This window comes from Homarus americanus, unplaced genomic scaffold (genome assembly GCF_018991925.1).
Source record: "Homarus americanus isolate GMGI-L3 unplaced genomic scaffold, GMGI_Hamer_2.0 scaffold34360, whole genome shotgun sequence".
Taxonomy (NCBI): Eukaryota; Metazoa; Arthropoda; class Malacostraca; order Decapoda; family Nephropidae; genus Homarus; species Homarus americanus.
The window spans coordinates 1,101,208-1,127,029 of record NW_024739403.1 but is presented as its reverse complement, the minus strand read 5'-3'; the positions used below and the strand labels follow the sequence as shown (position 1 = coordinate 1,127,029).

General features: G+C 39.9%; 2 protein-coding genes across 2 annotated transcripts in view; both read right to left on the bottom strand.

Moving 5' to 3' along the window:
* Positions 1-2,675, bottom strand: part of LOC121874693 — a 36,296-nt gene extending 33,621 nt beyond the window's left edge. The window contains exon 1 of the mRNA XM_042378945.1: positions 2,534-2,675. Coding sequence (XP_042234879.1) covers positions 2,534-2,535 — 2 coding nt within the window. The 5' untranslated portion in view covers positions 2,536-2,675. The remainder of the gene's footprint in view (positions 1-2,533) is intronic.
* An 11,381-nt stretch (positions 2,676-14,056) lies between these two features.
* On the bottom strand, positions 14,057-23,144 carry LOC121874692 (ragulator complex protein LAMTOR2-like). The gene is made up of 3 exons (XM_042378944.1): positions 22,898-23,144; positions 16,541-16,703; positions 14,057-14,576 (listed from the first exon to the last, which is right to left on the bottom strand). Exons 1-3 carry the CDS (start codon positions 22,963-22,965, stop codon positions 14,430-14,432), a joined length of 378 nt encoding a protein of 125 aa, XP_042234878.1. The 5' UTR covers positions 22,966-23,144; the 3' UTR covers positions 14,057-14,429.
* Between the last annotated feature and the right edge of the window lie 2,678 nt (positions 23,145-25,822).

The window sequence follows — 25,822 nt, the reverse complement described above, 5'->3', positions numbered from 1 at the left end:
GTTCAGTGCATGGCAAGTTCCGGTACGGAATATTATTTCAGTACTTTTAGCACAAAATTAATAAAAAATTGATGGCTACATGTGCATAAAAAATTATTACCTGCAAAAATGTATTTCTTCCACCATTTTTGGGATGTTCTTTATAAACTGAAGGACTTTTCAACTATTAAAAAGTTTCCTAACTTGGCTCCTTAACCCAGACACCTGTTCTTAAATATTACAGAGTTCTTATAAAGTTTTCTGTAACTGTTAGATTGAGTTAGGTTTGGTTTTATCAGTTTTTTGCACGAGTGATCAAAAATGCATTATTTGTGTGAAATAAAAAATAAATAAATACAAAATAAACAGTTAATATTTACGACCAACCTGCGGACGAGTTATTTTTATTATGGTTTATTTTTTTGCTTTATTTTTATCAGTTCTGAAATAATAACCATTTCTTGTACAAATTTTTCGTTTCATAGATACAGGTAATTTAATTAGGCGCCTCCGAGGCACGCACTAATTTGTCTTCCCGGCGATAATAAGACCGTGCTGTGCTTTTCCCGAGCTCGCGGCAGTTACATTTTCAGCATGACGTGTGAAGGTTGTCACCGGTGTTATTTGGACATAATTTGCGAATTTAGGGATAAGGACAACGAGATCTTTCAATTTTTCAAAGGCCACGGCATTGTTCCTTTAAATAGAGACTGTCTTCACTGTGGGAATTCCTGTGCTTTCAGACCGGAAATTTTTTTTTTCATCACTTGTTCAACGCCGTGGCTCGACGTTTCCCGCCATCACAATAAATCACTCCGCTGCCAGGGCTGCATAAGCGCCGATGCGCCAGCATCATTTCACGTCCAGAAAATGCCTCAAATTTCCAATAAAAATGCTCTAGAGTAAAGTATTCTTATTTTTGCTCTATCTCCCTATATACTGTACAAATCAATTTAAAGTACCATTCTGACCTTTTCAGAATCTTTACCCAAAAATTGTCTTATTTTTTGCAGACTTTTTCATTCCCGAATACATGCACAGCCCCACATTTTAACACCAGTTATGTACTGCTAAATTATATGATTTATCAGACACAAAATGAACACCCCTAACCTAATTTATCAAACCCAAGTTAAAGTTGGGTAGGTTAGGTTGATTCAATTTGTTGTTCAATTAAATTGCAGTACAGTATATAATTTAGGAGCAGCTGGTGCAATTTTGGAAGCATTTAAAATGTAGCAATAAATACATCATCTAGTGTTAAGTTGTAGAAAAACGGTTAATTTTTCGTTACCACCCATCACCTTTTTTCACGTGAAAAATATATTTTTTGCGCTAGTTTTATTGCTGTTTTAGATGATTCTGACCTTTATCTTTGGGGTAAATCACTTTTTTTAGTTAGGTTAGGTAAGGTTGGTTGATTGGTTCCTTTGGTATGAGAATAGGTTATTTTTGGTGTATTACTCAAATCTGACCTAAATTTTTTGTGCAAATTAGCATTTTTTGGAAAAAATCTTAATTTTCATTTTAACAGAAACTGCTAATTTGCACACCAAAAATAACCTATTCGCATACCAAAGGAACCAACCTAACCTAACCTTGCCTATTCTCATACCAAAGTAACAAACGAACGAACCAACCTACCTAACCTAACTAAAACAAAGAAAAAGAAAAGTGATTTGCCCCAAAGATAAATGTCAGAATCATCTAAAACAGCAATAAAACAAGCGAAAAAATATATTTTTCACATGAAAAAATGTGATGGGTGGTTAACGAAAAATGACTGAAAATTTTTCAAAATAGATTTCTTAAAAATATTATAATGCGGTATAAACTTATTTCGTATTTTTTTTTTGGGGGGGGGGGGATTTTCATAAGGTGAGAATTTATTTAGGTTCAATAAAACAAATTCTTAAGTTGCTGAGGTGTACTAGCCATAAAGTATTATTTAAGAATGGAACTTTTAAACATCTTGTGAAATTTTGTAAATGACAACAAAGGAACTTTATCTTATGTTACGTTGCTTTAGTTTTGTTAGTCTAGGTTGTTTCAGGGGAGTGAGTTCTCAGACAACTATGAGGAGTCCAATCGCCATTGGGATACAGAATCACAAGAACAGCCTATATTATATTTAACCATTCAATTCATAACCACTAGCTACATAGAAATTATCATTATACTGTAAGAATCAATGTAACAGTAAATTTCTCATAATAAAAAACCCTACGAACACCTGCATAGAATTCCTGTAACAAAATTCACCTTCCATTTTATCCCTGCATAATATCTGCTATTAAAATGAGATGTACAGTGCTATCACCTTCAAATGGATGTGTATCTCCACTATACCCTGATACACTGATCATACAATATATTTTTTATTCCTGCTATTATATAGAATCATTTATATGGTTTCTGTTCTAAGGCTTGAGTGACTAAAATAAATTTAACATTAAACCATGAACGCCATGACGCGGCTGCGGGAGTGGTCAGTGTCCCAACAGTCAGACATTACATTCAATAGCGACTTGTTCATCATTCACAAACTACTTACATGGTTGCTTTCTGTCTCCCTGGTACTTGTTATGTATCAGTAAAGTAGTTAAAACCGATGAAAACACATGTACCAGTAAGAAAGGTACTAGTTTAACGTGGCCCTTGGAACAAACACCAATATGTAAACAAATGCCGGGGTGTGCAAACTAGCGATTGGTCTAGTCTGCGCACGAACCTGTTATTTGGACCAATGAGAATGCGGATTGTTCGTATGTATATTCTTATTGGTGGTGAAAGTAGGGGCTTGGTGTGCAGGAAGCGCGGCAGCTGTGTGAGGGGTGGCCGACGGGAGGTAGGGGGGTTTATTTTACCCATCTTCCATGGGGTTTTGCTGGTGTTTGTATAAGGATAGTTTTCTTTGCTGGGTATAGCAATAATCTTATCGATAAATACAATTATAGGAAAATAAAATTCATGGGTTAAAGAGACTCAAATTCGATGAAACTGGTCAAATTAAGTGTCCAGATTGGCAATTCAGAGAATGGGAAAAGCATTGTCACTTTTATTCTAGTGGTTTTATTTCTTTATGTATTAATGGCAATGCTGTAGTAGGTAGGCCTTGCAAATTAAATTTCTCGCTCTATCCGTCCTTCACATATGCTTGTCTATCTCTGAATACGTTGTTTCCCCTCTCTCTCTCTCTCTTTCGTAATTGCCTATCTTTCTGTTCAAATGTTTCGTATTATTTTTGTTCTCAGTTCCCATTCTCCTGATGTTTGTTGGTGTCTGTCTCTTTAACTGGATTGTCTCTCTTTTCTCTCTCGCTATTTCTCGTACATTAGTATTACAGAAGCAACTGTAAATAGAATTCGCATGAAATCAACACATTTTTTTAAATTGCCAGAAATAAAAAATATTCGTTTCCTTATCTATTAATACTTTAAGATTACTTTCGTTATTTCGGACTCTAAAATAACATACAGTAATTATAATTACAGGTATTACTGACGCCTATTCAAAACGAAGGAGGCTGGATATCGGCTAAAACCTTTATGATACTCAACTATAATGCCAAATCTCTGTAGATTGTTTTTATTGTAATTATTGAAAATAACTCCGAGTGGAATGTAATTGGACGTACACACTTTGAGTTTATTGGTACTTACTATCTTCATTTCCTAGTTAGTATAGTTATAAGGGTATAGGGTTACGTTAAGTCATGTTGTCTCACACTCAGGATGGGATGGATGGAAACTCTAGGTGGTGGTTTTCTTATATAAAATATATTATATACAAAACGGTCAGGTGCTGTAGATGCAGTGCGGTGAGAAGCTTGCTGAGAGGTGTTGGATGAGGAGCTCGTTGAGAGGTCTTGCCGGTTCAGGAACGTGGAGTAGAATGAGAGCTGGACAGCGAGGAGCTTGCTCGAAGGAGGTTTTGCTTGTTCAGAAACGTAAGGTAGAATGAAAGCTGGACAGCGAGGAGCTTGCTCAGAGGAGGTGTTGCATGTTGCACGGTGTAGCTAGAATGAGAGCTGGACAGCGAGGAGCTTGCTCAGTGGAGGAACTTAGGGTAGAATGAATCTCAATGACGAGAATGAGAGCTTATATACACAGCAGCCGGGAGTAAACCCGGATGCAAGCGTCACAGATGGCGACCACCCCGTGAGAAACTCGCCGGTTGCTAGGATACTGTTGCATTGGAATGGGCTAGGCTTGTCAGATGTAAGAAGGAGTATCACAGGTGGCGGCCCCCGTGAGAACCTCGCCGGTGGTTGAATTCCGTTGCTATGGGATACGGCTACACTGTTGTAGGGGAGAGATCCACTACAATACTCCCCCTCCCCTCTGGGCGCTGCAGGAGACTTGTTGTTACTTTTACTTTTTTACTTTTATCCTCTTCGCCACTGATCGGCTTGTTAGCCGCTTGGGCGATCGGTCACGACTCTTTTCCTTTATATTCTTCACCAAAAGGTCGGCTCGCTAGCCGCCCGGGCGATCGGTCACGTCTCTGTCACGCACTGTTGGCAAATACTGGGCATGCACCGGCTCCTGAATGTACCTGAACCCGCTCCAGTGTTGGTCAAGTCTTCTCTTGAAAGAGCTCACACTCGGTGCCGTCACAACACTTTCTGGTAGATTGTTCCAAGAGTTTACAACCCTCACTCCGAAAAAGTTTGCCCTCACGGTTTTCCGGACTTGCGGCTTCTTCAATCTTGAGCTGTGACCCCTTGTGGGGCGAGCGTCCGCCAGCTCCAAGTAAGGACACTCAACTGAGTAGTGCCCCCTGAGATGCTTATAAACCTCAACTAGGTCCCCCCTTGCCCGTCTGTAGTATAAGCTAGGCAAGTTCAGGCGCTCCAATCTCGCAGGGTAGCTGAGATGCCGAAGTGCAGGCACCAGCTTGGTGGCCCTCCTTTGAACATTTTCAACCAACTGACAGTCCCTAGCATATCTCGGGGACCAGATGGGGTGACAGTACTCCAGATGGGGAAGCACTTCACTCCTGAAGATCGTCACGAGGGACGGACCGTCTAGATATCTGAACGACCTTCTTATAAGACCCAATAATTTATTTGCCTGATTTACCTTCTTCTCACAATGGCCCGAGAACTTCAGCTCATTGTCAACATACACAGGTCTTCTCACGCAATTACATTTTCATCCGTTGGGATTGCCTCCTTACGTTGGTAGCCCCAGTGCATCTCCGTGACATTGAATAGCCATTCGCATTCCTGGAAGGGTCCTGCAGCTCTTCGCGGTTTTTCATAGGTCATCGCAAACATTTGTATGGAGGGTCAACGTCAGGCATATCATTTATGAAACAAACAAACAACAGCGGCCATCACTCCGGTTTGTTACAGGTCAGATGACGATTTTGCCATTATCACCATTGCTTGCTCATGTGAAGTTTGTGTTTTTGTTGTTTTTGTGGTACACTGTCGAAAGCTTGAAATTAGTAATATTGTGATATTACCACCCGTTCTAGAATAGGTCAAATATCAATATTGAGCATGTGTCGCAAGACATAAACCGTGTTGAATTTAAGTTGTTTGATGTCATGCTGCATCTTGATAATACTCTCGCACTTATGCTGTAGCTCAGTCTATAGTTGTTGGGGTGCTATGCCTCTTGAAGATAGGACATGCACTTCATTCGCCATTTGTTCATCCAGGCATTTACAAAACAGAATCTTCAGGGGCTCTGCAAGCTCGTTATGTCTCACATGTGAGACATAACGGGCAGGGGTCTGGATCAATCGGCCGCTGTGGGAGACGACTCTGTCTGGAGGCACAAGATCTGTGGGAGAAGCAGAGGGAGAAGGAGGGTTGTGGATAAGAGAGGGTTGTACTGGCGAGGAATGTGGTGCTTCTCTCGCAGCAGGTGCAGGGGTGCCGGGTGGGGTATCTGAGTCGTCAGGAGCAGTAGGTACCTGAGAATGAAAAGAGGGTACCCAGAAATGTTGTGGACGAGGTGGTGCTGTAAGGGGGTAATGGTGGGCAGACAGGCGAAGGAGGTGCGGGTTGAATGTGTTCAGGGTGCCGGGAAGGCTGGCATGGGGCAGTAGACTTGAATGCAGAAACTGCCTGTCGTAGTGTTTGCAGTAGGTCGTGACGGGCAGCAGGAGTGAAGTGGTCAAGGTCAGAAGTAAGGCGTGTGATGTGCTGCTTGATAGTGTCGGAGGTTATGGTGTCTACCAATCCCCGTCGATGTTGCTTCCTCGTGTAGTTGCAGGGAGCCTCACAGTGTCTAGCTTTGCACCAAAACGTTGATGGTACCAACAGAAGGTAGGTACATTGTGCTGGGGGCTGGCTGCGGGGTCTGGGGCAGGACGGGAATGTTGGGGTTGGTATGACACAGTGCATGGGGCAGGACCAGGAGAAGAAGCAGGCATGGAGGAGCAGAGCTGTTCAATGGTGTCCATCCTGCGGTTCAAAGTTTGCAGCAGGTCCCTGATGTCTTGCTTGTCTGGTGGAAAGCTACTTCTCTAAGGAGCGTTGATCAGGTTGACGAAACCGGGGCTAAGTGATGGTGTGACCACTGAGTGGTTTGCGGCAGCATGGCGCACAGCAGTGTATTCATGGAATACTCTGTCTGCCGTGGCTGCATAGGTCGCCGAGGTAGTAGAGTAGTCCAATGCCGAGAGGACGAGACGAACTTCTGCAGGGAGCTTCTGAGTGTGAAGCTGGAGCAGGATAGTGTCAGGAAGCCTGTCTGTGTGGCGGGAGTTCAGTCTTCGCATCTTGTCCCAAAGACGTGCAGGCGTTGAGTTGCCGAGGGGTAGACTTGATAAGTCTTGTAGGAAAGTGGTGTGGGGCCGCTGGTTGCGTCTTTCAGAGCATCCCAGCATCCTGTAGGGCAGCGAATTTTTTGTCAGCTGGAGGGTTGGTGATGGTCTCTGATACTTGCGTGGTGACTTCTGTGGGCAGGGAACAGACCAGGGCGACGTACTTTTGTTTGTCTGTAGCTGTAGAGCCGATGAGAGCTGCTTCCGTGTGGAAAAGCCGGTCTTCAATGTTGTGATTGAAGACTGGGAGAGTGATCCGTTTCTGCTCCATCCTGCGTGAGTGCGTTTTTCCGGGGATCACCATTTGTAGGGTTACTGTTATCGCCACAGTAAGATAAACTAGAAGATAGAGAGAAAGAGAGGGATAACCATAATAAGATAAACTAGGCGAGAGAGAGAGAGAGAGGGGATGAGATAAGATATATAGTGTTGACAACGAATTTGCTGACGAATCTGCTGAGGTATTTCAATACAAAACAGATGGCCCTCACCTCTGGGCTGAGATTGCCCTCGAGGGTAGTCTACCGATTCCTACAGGACAGACAAAACCTTGGTTCAGACCACTAGACCCTAAAACGTGAGTGATCGTGAAGTATTAGAATCTGCTAAGAAACTCTAAATAACTTTAATAAGTATATTTGTGTACTGAAATTTGATCATATTATACAAATTGTCTCCTGTATCAATAGTTATGAGTTATATTTAAGATGTTAACAGGCTATGTACTGTAAATTGATTGTATTATTCATACTATGTGTCCTGAGATAACAGCATTTGTTATATGAGAATTGCTCTTTAACAGGTTTTGACTGAATTATATGGTACGCGTCAACGTTGAGGGTTTATTTCTCCAGCAACAAACCAATAATGCTCCTATGAGCGTTAACAGTTACATTAAGTTATGTTGTCTCGCACTCAGGATAGGATGAATGGAAACTCTAGGTGGTGGTTTTCTTATATAAAATATATTATATACAAAACGGTCAGGTGCTGTAGATGCAGTGCGGTGAGAAGCTTGCTGAGAGGTGTTGGATGGGGAGCTCGCTGAGAGGTCTTGCCGGTTCAGGAACGTGGAGTAGAATGAGAGCTGGACAGTGAGGAGCTTGCTCAGAGGAGGTGTTGCGTGTTCAGAAACGTAGGGTAGAATGAAAGCTGGACAGCGAGGAGCTTGCTCAGAGGTGTTGCGTGTTCAGGAACTTAGGGTAGAATGAATCTCAATGACGAGACTGAGAGCTTATATACACAGCAACCGGGAGTAAAGCCGGATGCAAGCGTCGCAAGTGGTGACCCCCACCCCATGAGAAACTCGCCGGTTGCTAGGATACTGTTGCATTGGAATGCGTCTAGGCTTGTCAGATGTAAGGAAGAGTATCGCAGGTAGCGACCCCCGTGAGAACCTCGCCGGTGGTTGAATTCCGTTGCTATGGGATATGGCTACGCTGTTGTAGGGGAGAGATCCACTACAATACTCCCCCTCCCCTCTGGGCACTGCAGGAGACTTGTTGTTGGCAGGGTTGTATCTGACATGTGAGACATAACGGGCAAGGGTGTGCATCAGTCGGCCGCTGCGGGAGACGACTCTGTCTGGAGGAACGAGATATGTGGGAGAAGCAGAGGGAGAAGGAGGGCTGTGGATAGGAGAAGGTTGTACTGGCGAGGAATGTGGTGCTTCTATCGCCGCAGGTGGAGGGGGACCGGGTGGGGTATCTGGGTCATTAGGGCCGGCTGCGGGGTCGTCAGGAGCAGTAGGTACCTGAGGATGAAAAGAGGGTACCCAGAAATGTTGTGGGCGAGGTGGTGCTGTAAGGGGGTAATGGTGAGCAGACAGGCGAAGGAGGTGCGGGATGAATAAGTTCAGGGTGCCGGGAAGGCTGGCGTGGGGCAGTACCCTTAAATGCAGAAATTGCCTGTCGTAGTGTTTGCAGTAGGTCGTGACGGGCAGCAGGAGTGAAGTGGTCAAGGTCAGAAGTAAGGCGTGTGATGTGCTGCTTGATAGTGTCGGAGGTTATGGTGTCTACCAATCCCGTCGATGTTGCTTCCTCGTGTAGTTGCAGTGAGCCTCACAGCTTTTAGCTTTAGCACCAAAACGTTGATGGTACCAACAGAAGGTAGGTACATTGTGCTGGGGGCTGGCGGCGGGGTCTGGGGCAGGACGGGAATGTTGGGGTTGGTAGGACACAGTACGGGGGGCAGGACCAGGAGAAAAAGCAGGCATGGAGGAGCAGAGCTGTTTAATGGTGTCCATCCTGCTGTTCAAAGTTTGCAGCAGGTCCCTAATGTCTTGCTTGTGTGGTGGAAAGCTACTTCTCTAAGGAGCGTTGATCAGGTTGACGAAACCGGAGCTAAGTGATGGTTTGACCACTGAGTGGTTTGCGGCAGCATGGCGCACAGCAGTGTATTCGTGGAATACTCTGTCTGCCGTGGCTGCATAGGTCGCCGAGGTAGTAGAGTAGTCCAATGCCGAGAGGACGAGACGAACTTCTGCAGGGAGCTTCTGAGTGTGAAGCTGGAGCAGGATAGTGTCAGGAAGCCTGTCTGTGTGGCGGGAGTTCAGTCTTTGCATCTTGTCCCAAAGGCGTGCAGGCGTTGAGTTGCCGAGGGGTAGACTTGATAAGTCTTGTAGGAGAGTGGTGTAGGGCCGCTGGTATTGCATCTTCACAGCATCCCATAGGGCAGCGAATTTGTTGTCAGCTGGAGGGTTGGTGATGGTCTCTGATACTTGCGTGGCGACTTCTGTGGGCAGGGAACAGACCAGGGCGATGTACTTTTGTTTGTCTGTAGCTGTAGAGCCGATGAGAGCTGCTTCCGTGTGGATAAGCCAGTCTTCAATGTTGTGATTGAAGACTGGGAGAGTGATCCGTTTCTGCTCCATCCTGCGTGAGTGTGTTTTTCCGGGGGTCACCATTTGTAGGGTCATGTTAAGTTATGTTGTGTCGCACTCAGGATGGGATGGATGGAAACTCTAGGTGGTGGTTTTCTTATATAAAATATATTATATACAAAACAGTCTGGTGCTGTAGATGCAGTGCGGTGAGAATCTTGCTGAGAGGTGTTGGATGAGGAGCTCGTTGAGAGGTCTTGCCGGTTCAGGAACGTGTAGCTAGAATGAGAGCTGGACAGCGAGGAGCTTGCTCAGAGGAGGTGTTGCGTGTTCAGTAACTTAGGGTAGAATGAATCTCAATGACGAGACTGAGAGCTTATATACACAGCAGCCGGGAGTAAACCCGGATGCAAGCGTCACAGGTGGCGACCCCCGTGAGAAACTCGCCGGTTGCTAGGATACTGTCGCATTGGAATGCAGCTAGGCTTGTCAGATGTAAGAAAGAGTATCGCAGGTGGCGCAGGTGGCACCCCCCGTGAGAACCTCGCCGGTGGTTGAATTCCGTTGCTATGGGATACGGCTGCGCTGTTGTAGGGGAGAGATCCACAACAAGAGTATAGACTGAATGAGAAAGGACCTAAGTGTGTATGTTCACAATGAACTGAAGTTCTCGGGCGATTGTGAGAATAAGGTGAATCAAGCAACTAAATTAAGTCTTATAAGAAGGTTGTTCAGATATCTAGGTGGTCCATCTTTAAGAGCGAGGTACTTCCCCTGGAGTCCTGTCACCTAGTCTGGTCCTCGAGATATGCTAGGGACTGTCAGTTGATTGAAAATGTCCAAAGGAGGGGCACCAGACTGGTGTACTTCGGCTATCCAGAGAGATTAGAGCGTCTGCGACTGCCTAGCTTATTTTTTCACTCTAAGATTAACAGTTTAAGTAAACTATTACATTTATCCTCTTCACCACTGATCGGCTAGCCGTTTGGGCGATCGGTCACGTCTGTTACGCACTGTTGGCAAGTACTGGGCATGCACCGGCTACTGAATGTACCTGAACCTGCTCCAGTGTTGGTCAAGTCTTGTCTTGAAAGAGCTCACACTCGGTGCTGTCACAACACTTGCTGATAGATTGTTCCAAGAGTTTACAACTCTCACTCCGAAAAAGTTTGCCCTCACAGTTTTCTGGACTTGCGGCTTCTTCAATCTTGAGCTGTGACCCCATGTGGGGCGAGCGTCCGCCAGCTCCAAGTAAGAACACTCGACCGAGTAGTGCCCTGAGATGCTTATACACCTCAATTAGGTCACCCCTTGCCCGTCTGTAGTATAAGCTAGGCAAGTTCAGGGGCTCCAATCTCTAGGGGTAGCTGAGGTGCCAAAGTGCAGGCACCAGTCTGGTAGCCCTCCTTTGAACAGACAGGCAAGGGGGTACCTAATTGAGGTGTATAAACATCTCAAAGGGCACTAATCAGTCGAGTGTCCATACCTGGGGCACAAGGAGTCACAGATTTCTAGTGGCAATTACCTAATTACCTGTACAATCATGGATATGGTAAGCTCTCATATATATATATATATATATATATATATATATATATATATATATATATATATATATATATATATATATATATATATATATATATATATATATATATACCACCTACCAGCTTACAAGCCGTTTGGGCAGTTTATCCAGTGTTAGTACAGGAGGAAACCAGGGACTGGGAAACCTGTGGTGTTTGGTAGGGTCACACTGGATAACACCCTTCTCATGTGTGTCCCGGCCGAGGGTCGAACCCTTGACATATTGGTGAGTTATGCACGTTACCGCTGTACCACCAACTACAAGAGGTGGGGCATGGTCTATCTGTTTGAGAATGGGATTTTTTCATCAAAAGTCCTTCAACAAGGTGACTTAGTAGCAAAACATGTTGAACCACAGATTCAACCAAGTTCCCCCAGGCCAAAATACAAACTGGCTGAATGCTATTGAGCCAATCTGAGAAGAAAACTGGAGATTTAGTAGGTATCACCAAGATAGCTTCATCATTGAACAGATAGACCTCAGATGCAAGCACCTTCAGTAAATAGACGAACACGCTTGCTGAAATAACATACTAAATTGGAGAAAAATTCTACTGGGTTAACACTGTATTTGATAAACAAAGTTTTCCATCAAAACAGGAATTAGGGCCAAACAAAAACATGATCTATGATCAGTTCACTCTTGTATATTGTAGTCCATCTGTTCCCCAGGCTGCCCTCTGACTGGTCCGGCTTCTTTGCAGTTTAACATAAGGTAGAAGTCTCATTGATTTTCATGCATTTGATCAAGAGCAGTCCTAGTGATAAATGTGTGGTACTCTTCGTTAGAATTGCTGAAGGCATCAGAAATGATGGTCGACATTTCTACAATTAAAGCGGACATAAGACAAATTCTGCATTGTACATATGCCCATTAGTGTATTTTGCACCCTCACAGGCATAAGTTGTGCACCTATAAACGTAGTTCACAAACAAGTCGACCTTCGAATTTTCCAATTCTTTTTCAAATTTTTATTTATTAAAGTTCATAGAAATCCTATGCTTTTATACTGTCAGATTTGATGAGACACTCTCCTGTGTTCAGTAATTTGGAATTAAGGCACAAGCAGTGGTGGTAAATTTATTTTTTGTTGGCTACTGGCATGACAGCCCTGCATTTGCCAATGGGCATCCGGTATACCACAGACTGTAAGATAGCCATGCCTCAACCAATGGGAGTCTTCTGTGTATCCTTGAGATGAGTGCAGCTTCTGTGACCTGCTTCTGACTAATTGCTGCCTTCTCCTGACAGGATCTTCACACCCTATACATTCAAACCAACCCAAAACCTCCCCAAGAACTTATTTTAACTAAAGATAAAAATAAGACACATAACATTACACATTTAATTGCAAATCTTTCTATCGAGATTAATCAAAAACCGATTCTCAAAATTATGGCTGTCCAATCAGGATCTTTTAGGCCTATATATAAGCCCAGCATGACCTACTGAAAGAGAATATGTTCAGCCGCACTTCTCCCTACAATCCATCACAGGGATAGTGAGCGGGCTAAAAATATATCCATCCAAAACTGTGATAACTCTTTTCCTTATCCACACACGTATCGTTGATGTGGACTTATGGTCCACAGACACAATGTGGTTTCTGCTTGCATTAGGTTAGGATACAGACCAATCTGGCAAGTATCCGAGGTGGGAGATGACCCACACTTCTCTTCCTTTACACTCTGTAAGCTAGCTGTCCCAACACAAACACCTGTCAACACTATTGCCCAATATATTATTAGTCTGCATGTAACGAGTATTTTTAATGATTTTTGTTTTTTCAATTGTATTGGAGTAAAAGTATTAGAAAACCATACTTAAGTAAAAGTACAGCAGGTCCTTGTTTAACGTTGCCCCGACAATATTTTTATTCAATTTGTCGTCACGGACTGCTTTGTATGGCGCATCACCCTCTCATCATCTTGGCTCGCTACGCTTTCGCTCGCAGAATGTCCCCAAGCATCGCCAGTCTTTGTTAAGCTTCCACAGCGTGCATGCGTGTTTAAGTGTTTTTGCTCTAAATACTGTACTCTAACCATTCGAAATAGCTTCCAAGTGTTACTGATGCTAGTGTTGTGAAGAAGCAACGTAAGACCATTAGACTTGCTACAAAAATGGGGGAGGAACCCAGGTCAGAGCAGGAGGAGGAGCCACCCGCTGGGTCTCAGTGACCTGCCACCCTCCTCCTCTCCACTACCCACTCGCTCCACCTCCACCCATCAGAAAGTACAATACAAAATGATTTAGTTTATTTATATATACTACAGTATACTATTTTCTATAAAAATGCCATTGAACTTATGTATATGTAATGTATTTTATGGGGCAAAGGGAGGCTGGGAAATGTAACTCCTGTATTTTATCTATTTCTTAAGGGGTAAATTGACTCCGTTAAAGTTGTTTCCGTTAATGTTGCAGTACCACGACGTTAAACGAGGACTAACTGTAATAAAATATTTGAGTTCAGATACATTCAGGAATCAATTCATGCCCAGCACTTGCCAACAGTGCCAAACAGAGATGTGACCAACCGTTCAAGCGACAAAGGGGATAAGGGGAATAAAAATGGATGTTAACACTCCAAGCTAACCTCTACACTCGTCATTGTCTGCCTTTGTGGATGGAAGTAGCACGCATAAATCATAGGACTTGAGAGGTCTTAAACCATTCAGCACAATTCAGCTAAAGGTCAAATTAATTATCAGGAGGTTGCTTGGAATTTTAAACTACAGTATATAATTTTTTTGGAATCATCTGAAATTTGAATATGTGAGGTTTTTGTACAGTATTATCCTAACATAACTTACATGGTCCTGAGAATATACATCTACAGAGTTCTTCATGATATATTACTGTGGAAAAGAAGTAAACAACCTAAATTAAATCATTTTTTTTTATTTTCAGGCAGAAGAAGGTTGCCCACATAATCTCCTGAGAAACATTCAACTCTCACATATAATGAAACATTTCATCTAGGGATGGACCCTGTAATACTTCCTATTATGATAAAAATGATTAACAAAAAAATAAGAAGGGATGTGTGTTAGCAAAGAGGGACTAAGCAGTCTCAGAATGCTAACTAATTTCAGTTTAATCATCAGAAAATACAATTCTTATTTTATCTATATGATTTGTAGATCTTAAATAATGCACTTCAAATTACAAGAGAAAATGATTCCGGCAATAATGCAGTACAGGTACAGTACTGTTTAATGAAAATATAATTAATAATATAATACACAGGGATGGCGTTCATGCTGCTGCAACCTGCCGTAAGGGTCCATCCAGATACTTGGCAAGAGCATTTGTCTTGGCCCGAAGTAAACCAAAGCCTACACTGTCCTTGGCATAGATGCAGAGAAGGAGGTTTGCAACTTGTGTCACACATACTTTTCCATCCTGTAAAATATATTTCTGAGGAGAGATCTCTTATTTTTGAGAAATATCATCATGTAAACTAAATATGTATGGTAAGCAGTTTTCATAATGAAAATAAAGAATGTTAATCATTATGAAAATAATGTTAATCATTAAAAAACAAAAATAATATTGAAAGTTTTGAAAACTGATGAAGGTAATAATGGGCTAAGTGAATGTGCATGGAAATTTCAAAATGCTTAAATTACTGCAATTACGACAAAAACGTTGTTTATCTATCTTTCCATTAAAGAACTAGAGTCTCTAGTTTACTACATATGACGCTGGAATCCTATACACATGCAATTGTCTAGAGCGCCATCCTCTGCCGACATTAACAGAGATATGAAACCCGTAATGTATTTACCCTTAAAGATGATATACAGTACATTACTGTATACAGTACAGCCTTTTTATTTTAATGATCGATACTGCACTTTTTTTTTATTTGGGAGCACCCTAATTTACCCCAATTTTTCTTTATAACGTGGTTAAACTCCTTTATTTCACAGAATTAGCCACAAAAATTAAATTGCATTAAATGGACCACCATATTCAGCACTATAAGCAAAAATAGAAAAGGACAGTATAATAGATGCTACTGCATCTATTACCCAGTGTATATACTGTATATGTAAATACTGTACTCTACAGGTATACTGTATATAAAAGGAGGGAGGAGGCATGTTACAGGCATCACTATTGTTGAGAAAATCAATATTAACCCCTTTAAAACCAAGAGAACTGCCCTTCTACCTCTAATTAATAGAGTAAATTACCTTCTCATCTATAACTACAAGGTAAATGCCAAATAAACAACACATCATTTTAAACCAAGTGTCATTTTTATGCCCCTTTTTAATGAATAAAACATTTGCTTTACAAACCGCAATCAAAATTTGTAATCCCTTTTTATTAAGAGTATGCAGACTTTTAGCTGTCATGTGGTTAATATAGCCACTCAGGATACACAAAGGCATTTACGCTCTACTGTATCTGTACAATGTTCATATTTTTCAATATACTTTTTTTATATATTGTAGCGTACGTTCTATTATTTTTATAGGACATAAGAGTGGTAAACTTTATGTGCAAAACACTCCAAATGACCAAGATTTTCCCCATCCTGGAAAATAACCCCCTGTAATACCATTCAATGTAATGTACACTGTACAGGGGGAACTATACTTTTTTTCATTTACAGAATTGATTTCCAGGAACACAACCCCTTTGTATATCAGGGGACATCTATATTCCTCTAGTCCAGTAAGCAGGAACAGTACTGTACAGTACAGTCTCTCCTCAACTTACGACAACCCGGACATATGACGGTCATGGTCGTATAAATATTTTTCACATTACGTATTTTTGAGTCCCAACGTTAGTGATTGCGCTGTGTACTGAAAATTTTTTTGCTTGTAATTCCCTTTAAAATGGCTGGCAAGCATAAAAGTGAGAGTTCTCGTGGTGCTGAGAAGAAAAATAGACACTCATTTTAGAATTTCTATGTATTATTTTTTACTTTTCTACTTACGACCTGGTCGTCAGGACGGAACCCCGTCGTAAGTCAAGGAGAGACTGTACTGTACAATACAGTATACTTATTCCACAACAATTGTAGTCTTGGCCATACTGTAATATCATTTAACCCCTTCACTATGGTGACACCACTTCAGTATTTTATTTGGCTAGTGCCAGACGATTTTATTCAGCTCTGAGGGGACCCCATTCACAAGTGGTTAGTAAAATATTGCCCCAAGCCCCTTCACTATAGTGATGCCACTTTTAATATTTTATTTGGCTAACACCAGATGATTTAATTCAGCTCAGAGGGGACCACATACACAAGTATAGTTCAGAACACATTAATACCTTCATAAAATAATCATTATTTTTCAAAAATTATCAAATTACAATTTTATAACATTTAAATTTCAAGAACTTACCTCACATTCCATTAGTACCATACTTAGTCTGTCTTCGGAAAAGGCATTTCTGCCATTCTTATCATAAACTGCCCAGATATTACTTGCAATAGCAGCAGTAACCCGAGCATCACGATCGCCATATCCACTGAATGCCAACAGTGCCCCTTCTAAATTTAACAACCTGTAAAATATTCAACTTAAATATAACCAAACTTAAGCATAAAGAAGAACATTGAGAAATATATAATAATAATAATAATAATAATTAACGGTTTATTGAAAGAGCATGGCAGTCGGAAGGCTGAAAATATACAGTTACATAATTGGGGAATGGGTCTCTTGATTTACAAATAATATACAAGTAACATAAGTGATACAAATATGATACATATAATGACCAGGTGGGGAGAAGCTCAAACTACAGGGCATTTCAACATAGTGACAGTGCAAAAAGTAAGATTGACTGAGAGTGAATACACTGGTTGATTACAAGTTATTGATAATTTTTACAATGGTTGGGACTAGGCTGTTCTTATAGCAATCAGTTCGTGCTCGTATGTACCGTACAGTACTTTATGGTAACAAAAAATACAAGTACCCTGGTTAATACGGTAATGTTAAAATTCCCTAATATGGTGAATGAATAGATATTAGAGCATGGAAATTTGCATTCTGAATGTTATTATTTATCAAAATATAAGTCAAGGCCATGATCAGAAACACACAGAAGAAAGAATACATTGTTTTTAACCATTCTTCAAGATATTGTCTATCTTACTTTACCATATGCTCTTCACTGTCAGTCAAGCGGGTGGCCAAGTCTCAGTTGTACACAGTTGGTAAATACAGTAGTACAGTACAGTACTAGGCATCCCCGAGCTTTTGAAATTACCGGAACTTCATGTTACAGGAAAGTACAGTACAGGTTCTGTACACTTGCTACAGAAAGTATCTACAAGGAGGGGGCCGATGGATGTCAAAATGAACACTCGGACTCTTGTTGTCTCGGAAAGGTTGTCAAAATCCTTCATCAGTTGTCATATTGTACAGCAAAAATTTTTGTAGCGAGTGTATATACAAAAAGGGTGACAGGGTCAATAAGGTCATTTGGTGTATTTTCATTTCTTAAATCAAATACAGTATACTGTAGTTATTATATAAAAAAACATTAATTACCAAAAGGTGGTTCGAATTTAATGCTGTTGCATTTTATATTAAGGGTTTAATATTCCCAGTTATGATACCTATAATTTGGCAAAATACTTTTAGACTTTAGACATCAAGCTGAAAAGGAAGCACTGTATAAAAATTTTCTATAGAAGAAAATTTCTTTACCTACTGAATACCCAACAATAGTAAGAAAATTGCAACTTTCCTACTTTAGGCTTTCAATGTTTTAGTTATGAGTAAATGCGGCATGTGCCATTTGGAGGAGCATGCCATGTTTGATTTTCTTCTCCTGGAACTTTTACCCTCTTCGCTACCGATTGACTAGTTAGCCAATTGGGAGATACATGGAGGTAGTAGTCGTATCCTGGTTAAGATTATCCCTGTTGGGATTTATTGCCGCGTTGACTCTATCAAAGCAGTTCTTGAACTGGTTAATGGAGGTTGCTTGAACTACATACTGATGTAGATTATTCCATTTGTCCACTGCTCATTGACTGAAAGCATGTCTTCTTTTTTCTGTATTTGCTCTCTGCTTTTGTAATATGTGGTTATGCCCTCTCAAGTTTCCTTGATATATTCGGTATTGGAAAAACTTATATGTCATTATTTTCATAACCAATCATCATCTTGTACGTCTCAATTAAGTCTACTCTACTCCTTCTCTCTTCCAAAGTAGTTAATCCCAAATTTGCCAGCCTTTCCTCATATGATAGGTCAGTCAGTGATGGTACAATTTTTGTTACTTTTACTTTTATCCTCTTCACCACTGATCGGTTCTTTAGCCGCTTGGGCCGTCGGTCACGTCTCTGTTATGCACTGTTGGCAAGTACTGGGCATGCACTGGCTCCTGAATGTATCTGAACCTGCTCCAGTGCTTGTCAAGTGTTGAAAGAGCTCACACTCGGTGCCGTCACAACACTCTCTAGCAGATTGTTCCAAGAGTCCACAACTCTCACTCCGAAAAAGTTACCCCTAACAGTTTTCTGGACATGCGGCTTCTTCAACCTTGAGTTGTGACCCCTCATGGGGTGGGGTGAGCGTCTGCCAGCTCCAGGTAAGGACACTTAACTGAGTAGTGCTCTTTGAGATGTTTATACACCTCAACTAGGTCACCCCTTGCTCATCTGTAGTACTGTATAAGCTAAGCAGTTGCAGGCACTCTGATCTCTTTAGACAGCTGAGGTGCTGAAGTGCAGGCACCAGTCTGGTGGCCCTCCTTTGGACATTTTCAATTAACTGACAGTCCCTAGCATATTTTGGGGACCAGACGGGGTGACAGTACTCCAGGCGGGGAAGTACCTCACTCTTGAAGATCGTTACAGGGGTTAGACCATTTAGATATCTGAACGACCTTCTTAAATGACCGAATAATTTAGATGCCCGATTCACCTTCTTCTCGCAATGGCCTGAGAACTTCAGCTCATTGTCAACATACACACCTAGGTCTTTTTCACATTTAGTCTCAATTAATGCAGTTTCTTTGTCCCGTTGGGCATAAGAACATAAGGAGTCTGCAATAGACCGGTTGGCCTGTGCATGGCAGCTCCTGTCGAGAGTTACTACCACTCTCTAACATCCATGAATCTATCTAGCCTCCTTTTAAAACTTTCCAGCATTCCAGCACTTACTACAAAGTTGCTAAGCTTGTTCCACCAGTCCACCACCCTATTTGTGAACCAATTCCTTCCTATCTCCCTCCTAAACCTAAACTTATCCAACTTAAATCCGTTGCTATGAGTCCTATCCTGCTCAGATATTATAAGAACTTTATCTATATCCCCTTTATTGATTCCTTTCACCCACTTAAATACTTCTATCATATCTCCCCGCACTCTTCGTCTTTCTAGGGAATGCAAGTTTAGTTTCTTTAACCTATCTTGATATGGTAGGTTTCTAAGTCTAAGACATATGATATGCCTCCTTACCATTGGTACATCCCAGGTGCAGACTCTTACACTTTGAGGCGTTGAATCTTAGCAGCCATTTCTTCGATCATTCTTGAAGCTCACAGAGATCCTTCTGCAGCTCTTCACAGTCTGCTTAGTTCTCAATTTCCCAAAATAACTTGGCATCATCCGCAGTCATTTGTATGGAGGAGTGTATAGCTTCTGGCATGTCATTTATGAAGAAAACAAACAACAGCAGGCCCAATACACTGCCCTGTGGTACCCTGCTTTTGACGGGTACACATGACGATTGTGTGCCATTAATCACCACACACTGCTTGTGATCATGGAGAAAGTCCCCGATCCATGCTAGGACACTTCCCCGAATCCTGTGCCCTTCCAGTTTAATTTTCAGCCTTTCATGGGGTACACAGTCATAAGCCTTGGCAAAATATAGGTATATTATGTCGATATTACCACCCTGTTCCAGAATTTGGGTCCAAACATCCAGTACCTTGAGTAATTGTGTTAAGCAGGAGCATCCTGTCATAAAACTGTGTTGGCTCTTCTCTGCACTTTCTCGATACAGTACCTGTACTATCAATCTCACCTCTGTGATACGGCGTCCACACCTGTACACAATATTCCAAGTGAGGTCGAATGTAGGTTTAATATAGTGTCTTAAAGAGTTCTTCATTTATGTAGGTAAACGTTCTCTTAACAATTCTGAGTGACTGGTTTGCAAGGAAAACACTGTACATGAATGCCTTCATTTTCTCAACTGTAAATTACCAAGCAGATATAAAAAAACAAAACAAAAACAAAAACAGAAGAATCATCTCTTTAACTATGACACCAGGGGGACAAAAAGAGAATTCATGGCTTTAAACTCCTCAGAAAAGTTGCAAACTTCGGTATTATTGTAGTTTCAGCCACAACTCGGTTACAGCAATTTTGTGTTTACCATTAGTTATATCATGTCAATAGGAACAACGTTTTCTAATACAGGTTGACAATCCCTTATCCGAAATCCTTGGGACCAGATGCATTTCGGTTTTTGGAATTTTTCGGTTTTCAGAATTGTTTTTTTTTTTTTTTTTACAGGGATTAGCCCACCCGGGCACAGGTCACTGACCCACATTGGGGCCTGGGGACTAAAATATAATAATAATAATAATAATAATAATAATAATAATAATAATTCATCGGTCTAGGTCGTGTTTCTCACTTTTGATCTTTTTTCATTCTTGTATTTCTTTATTATTATTATTATTTTATTATTACAGTATTATTGTTATTATTGTTATCATTCTTATTTTATTTTTGTGTATTTTTTATTAAAATTTTTATTAACTATGAATAATTATTATTATTACTGTATAATCACTATTATTATAATTATTATTACTATTACATTTTCACCCCCCAGGCCCCGATGTGGGTCAGTGACCTGTGCCCGGGTGGGCTATAAAAAAAAAAAAAAAAAAAAAATCCACAAAAACTTTCGGTTTTCAGAGCTTTTCGGTTTTTGGAATTTCGGATAAAGGGTTGTCAACCTGTACCACTTTTGTCGCAAATGGATAATAACCAATACAGTATGGTAAATTCTGCAGTCACCGTGTGTCGTCTGTTTGTTTACAACTGACCCGCATGGTCTGAGCATACTCTGACATCCACAAAAAATTTAAAATTACACCATGATGCTTCAACAAAATCGCTTTCATTAGTACCAGATATCAAAATAAGTACTTTCTGTTTAATATGGCAGGGACGGCTGGGAAGTTGGTTAAGGTTAGGTAGGTGGTTCTATGGGGATGAATCCAAAACTACCGTACTCATGTTACGGAAATGAAGGTCAAATTCAATGAATCACACAAATACCAGGAAAATATATATATATATATATATATATATATATATATATATATATATATATATATATATATATATATATATATATATATATATATATATATATATATATATTATCGAACAGTGGTTGGGGCTTAAACTGCAAATTTACCCAAACTTCAACTACAATCAAACTTCTTGACATAAAGTGTAGTCAGTGAATAGTACAGTACTGTACAGACTATAGAACATATTGCACAAGCCACCAAGCGAATAATGTAAATGTGTTCAAGAATAGACGACAAATTATTGTCAAGGTAAGGGATATGAGTACTCAATTAGGGGAGCCACGAATTACCCAAAAGTACCCAAAAGTACAGCAAATCAAGGTAAAATCTTAACGAATATCTGTTATGCATACACAAAACATGTTTAATAATATTTTGAGTGTAATTTTGAAAAATAATTTGTAAGATGAAATAATAAACAGTGAAAAACTTTCAGTATTGGCGAACGCTAAATTCCAAAGAGTTCGTGAACAAGGGAGATAATTCCGATCCATCGTGATGCACTTCGCTAACCTAACCTAACCTAACGAAAAGTAAATCCTACGGCTATGTTTAATACCCCAAAGTAGCAGAAACATCGGTAATTATATCTCCATTTTGGATAGGTACCTCTTTGGAATTTAGCGTTTTTTGCCGTTTATTATTTCATTATTTTGACTACATTTCAATGTAAACATTATTAACCAGGTTTTATTGATGTAAAACATATATTCGTTAACATTTTACCCTGATTTAATATACTTTTGGGTACTTTTGGGTAATTCGTTGTACCGCTCAATTAGACCTAAAGTCTAATAAACAAGGCCATAATACTGCAAGTGTAAGTGAACCAGTGACCTTGGTCAGGAGGCATTCACTCTAGCCACCCCCAAGCTATGCCTTAAAAAACTAAAATCATTATTCCTGGAGAGTTGCACATAGATATAAGGCAGTGCATATTTTACCATAACCAGTAAGTTCCTTCTAATGCTATTTTATCATGAGTGCGCTCCGATTGGCTAATTGTTCATTACCGGCGAACAAAGCGAGAACCATATTTGATCGTGACCCTGGTAGCATTTGGCATTTACTTCGCCGTGAGTCGATCGTTGTGTAACAGTAGCTATAAACATACCTAACCACATATCTGTTGTGCATGGAAACTTATCATTATAAAAGAGGCGACATTTACTAGAACCTAATAGAACCTGACCCAACCAACCAAGAAACCTACCTAACTTCCTTGCCAGGGGGCGGACCCACTGTCATATTAAACAGGGAGTACCTGGCCAATCAAAGCTCTCACTATAAAATAGCGTCGGTAAAAATTTAGTCGGTCACGGCAAAATAACCACAACAAGATATAAATGTAAACAGTGGTAAATATCTGCTATACACTATTGCAATTACTAGTAACTTACAAAGCACTTTGTACTCCACCAGTATTAGCCTGACTAAGTATCTGAGTTAGAGTTCTAGGTTTCAACATTTTGCAGATGTCAGGCACGACTGTGTACGTTGAAGTCTTGAAGTAAAGTACCCTCGTGAGAAGAGTGGCTGAAGCTTGTGAACATTAATACTATTAGTTATGTGTAGTAGACTTTATCAGCCCCAGAGGCGTGTCAAACAGTCTGACCAGCTGATCACGTGTTACAGAAAATGGGAAATATGACCTTGAGATGGCAACAAAAGCCCGTAAAATTCATTCATAAAGAGATATCTACGTTAATTTATATGTTAACACATTGATCAATGTTACTGGGATCATGTTAATTTAAATGAATAAAGTATAACGTGATAGGCTCTCTGTGATACACAATTACGCATTGCAATAAACTAATTATCATTATTCCCATATTTTGGAGCATGTTTATTTTCCTTCATAATTTTTTGATAAGTAGAATATTCAAGAGAAGAAATCCAAAATCAAAAGTCAACTCAAATATCAATATTACTGTTAAATTCTAAACTTTTCTATTTTAAAGAGTAATCATTGTTAGGCCGCCCTGAGTTAGAGACAACACTGGAACACAACAACAAACATTTCTTCGTCCAATGCAAAATGGCGACGCCAAGCCCAAGAAAATTTCAGGAAAAGATAGCGTTACTGCAACAAAGAGAAGCAGAAGGAAAACTAGAATATGAGCAGATTATGACAGAAGTCCAAGGGCTGACTAGAGCTGTACGTGTTACGTATATCATTCCCATAAGTGTCTGAAATTTGATAGTGAAATTGAAAACCCATTTCGTGTTCATTTCAAAACATCGTATATATTACAATCTATACAAGAAGTGTTGAATAGATATAAATACAGAAATATACACAAATAGTCTTGTGTTGTGATACGAAGTATTTGCAGTTACTGTTTAGCCATGTCAATAATTTCCGTGTTGATTATGTACATGAAACTAACCAGCCACATCTGAATGTTTTCAGAATTTGTTCATTTTTTAGTTGGCAGAAACATAATGCTCGTCGACGTGGTATTTACCGAATCCGTTCGGCAATGTGTTCACTAGCGTATTTGGCAAGTACTAAATTAAGCCCAGTTGTCGTTTTGTAGAAGGAAAAATAATAACCACAGACTCACCAAAATCCCTAATTTGAATAAGGTCCAACTTGATTTATTTTAGAAAATTTGAAACGCTTATCAAGCGTGGAAATGACTTGCGTATGCATATGATTTGTATACAATGAAAAATGGAGAGTGGCATGTACATAATTCAAAAGTTTATCATGCACATGATATGGATGTGGATATAAATATCCATTCTATGTTTATTTGGTTATAGAGTGACTTAATGTTTCACTACATGATAGATGAATGATTACTACAGTATGGTGCCAGGTGTTTTCCTTCGTTGTCTATTTTCCTGGATTATAACCAGGAGGGGAAATGGTTAGGGTCATCTTGTACCCAAGACAATTCATACCCATGGTAAATCGTACTAAAAAAAGTTAACTCGTACCTAAGATAACTCGTACCCAACTAACGCTTCGATTTTTTTTAGATGGAAGCACAGGCTTATGTAGTACTGCAGAATACAATGTAACCACAATTAGACAACGAAAGTGGCATGTTGATGACAACACTTCTCCAGAGGCAGGCTAGAATGGTTGCATATAAAAATGTACACAATCGGTTCAGAGTAGTGATAGAATGCTGCCAAAAGGATGATAATGACATCAGAAATGAGGCTCAAAAATTTGCAGAAATGTATCCCTTGATTAACAACCGTAAGTAAGAACTGGACGTATTATTGTGTTGTAAATTCTCAGCTTTGTTGTTCTTGATACGGATCTTCGTTTAGTATGCCCAGAAGATTGTAGTAGCATCTATCACTGGTTCCAATCCTGGCTATACAGTAATTTACATTGGTTTTACATAATTTCTTCAAGCTTGTATTCTTATGTCATAAGTGATCCAAGGTATTTAAAGGACTCGATTTTTTGAATATTCATTCCACTTATACTGATACATTGGTTTTGCCTTTGGTTTCTTTTAACGATCGTTGTTTTGGTCTTCCACATTTATCTCAAGTCCTGTTGCATTTGATATTTCCTTAAAGGTTGTTGCTATTGTATCTACTAATTTGGATGTTGTTACTTACTATATCCAGTTCATCAGCGTATACGAGCATTCTAATTTTGATCTTATTTAATTCATTTCCTTTCCGCATATGGTGGATTTCTCTTTATATATATATTATATATTATATATATATATATATATATATATATATATATATATATATATATATATATATATATATATATATATATATATATATATATATATATATATATATATATATATATATATATATATATATTCCCCAACTTATGACGGGGTTGGGGACCCAATTCCAGGTCGTAAGTCGAAAATGTGAAAATAATAAAGAGAAAATCTAAAATGGTTGTCTCTTATTCTTCTCAGCTCCACAAAACTCTCACTTTTAAGCTTGCCAGCCATTTAAAGGGAATTACAAACGAAAATTTTGTCAGTACACAGCGCAATCACTAACGTCGTGACTTGAAAATACGTAATTTGAAAATTTTTTGGTACAACGGGCGGTTGTATGTCCGGGTGGTCGTAAGTCGAGGAGTGGCTGTATGTGTGTGTGTGTATATATATATATATATATATATATATATATATATATATATATATATATATATATATATATATATATATATATATATATATATATATATATATATATATATATATATATTGTATGTACTGTGTATATATGGGTACGAACTGTCTCGTAAATTGGGTACGAGTTATGTTGTAATTGGGTACGACTTGACATGTTCTGATGGGTACGAGTTGTCCGGCACC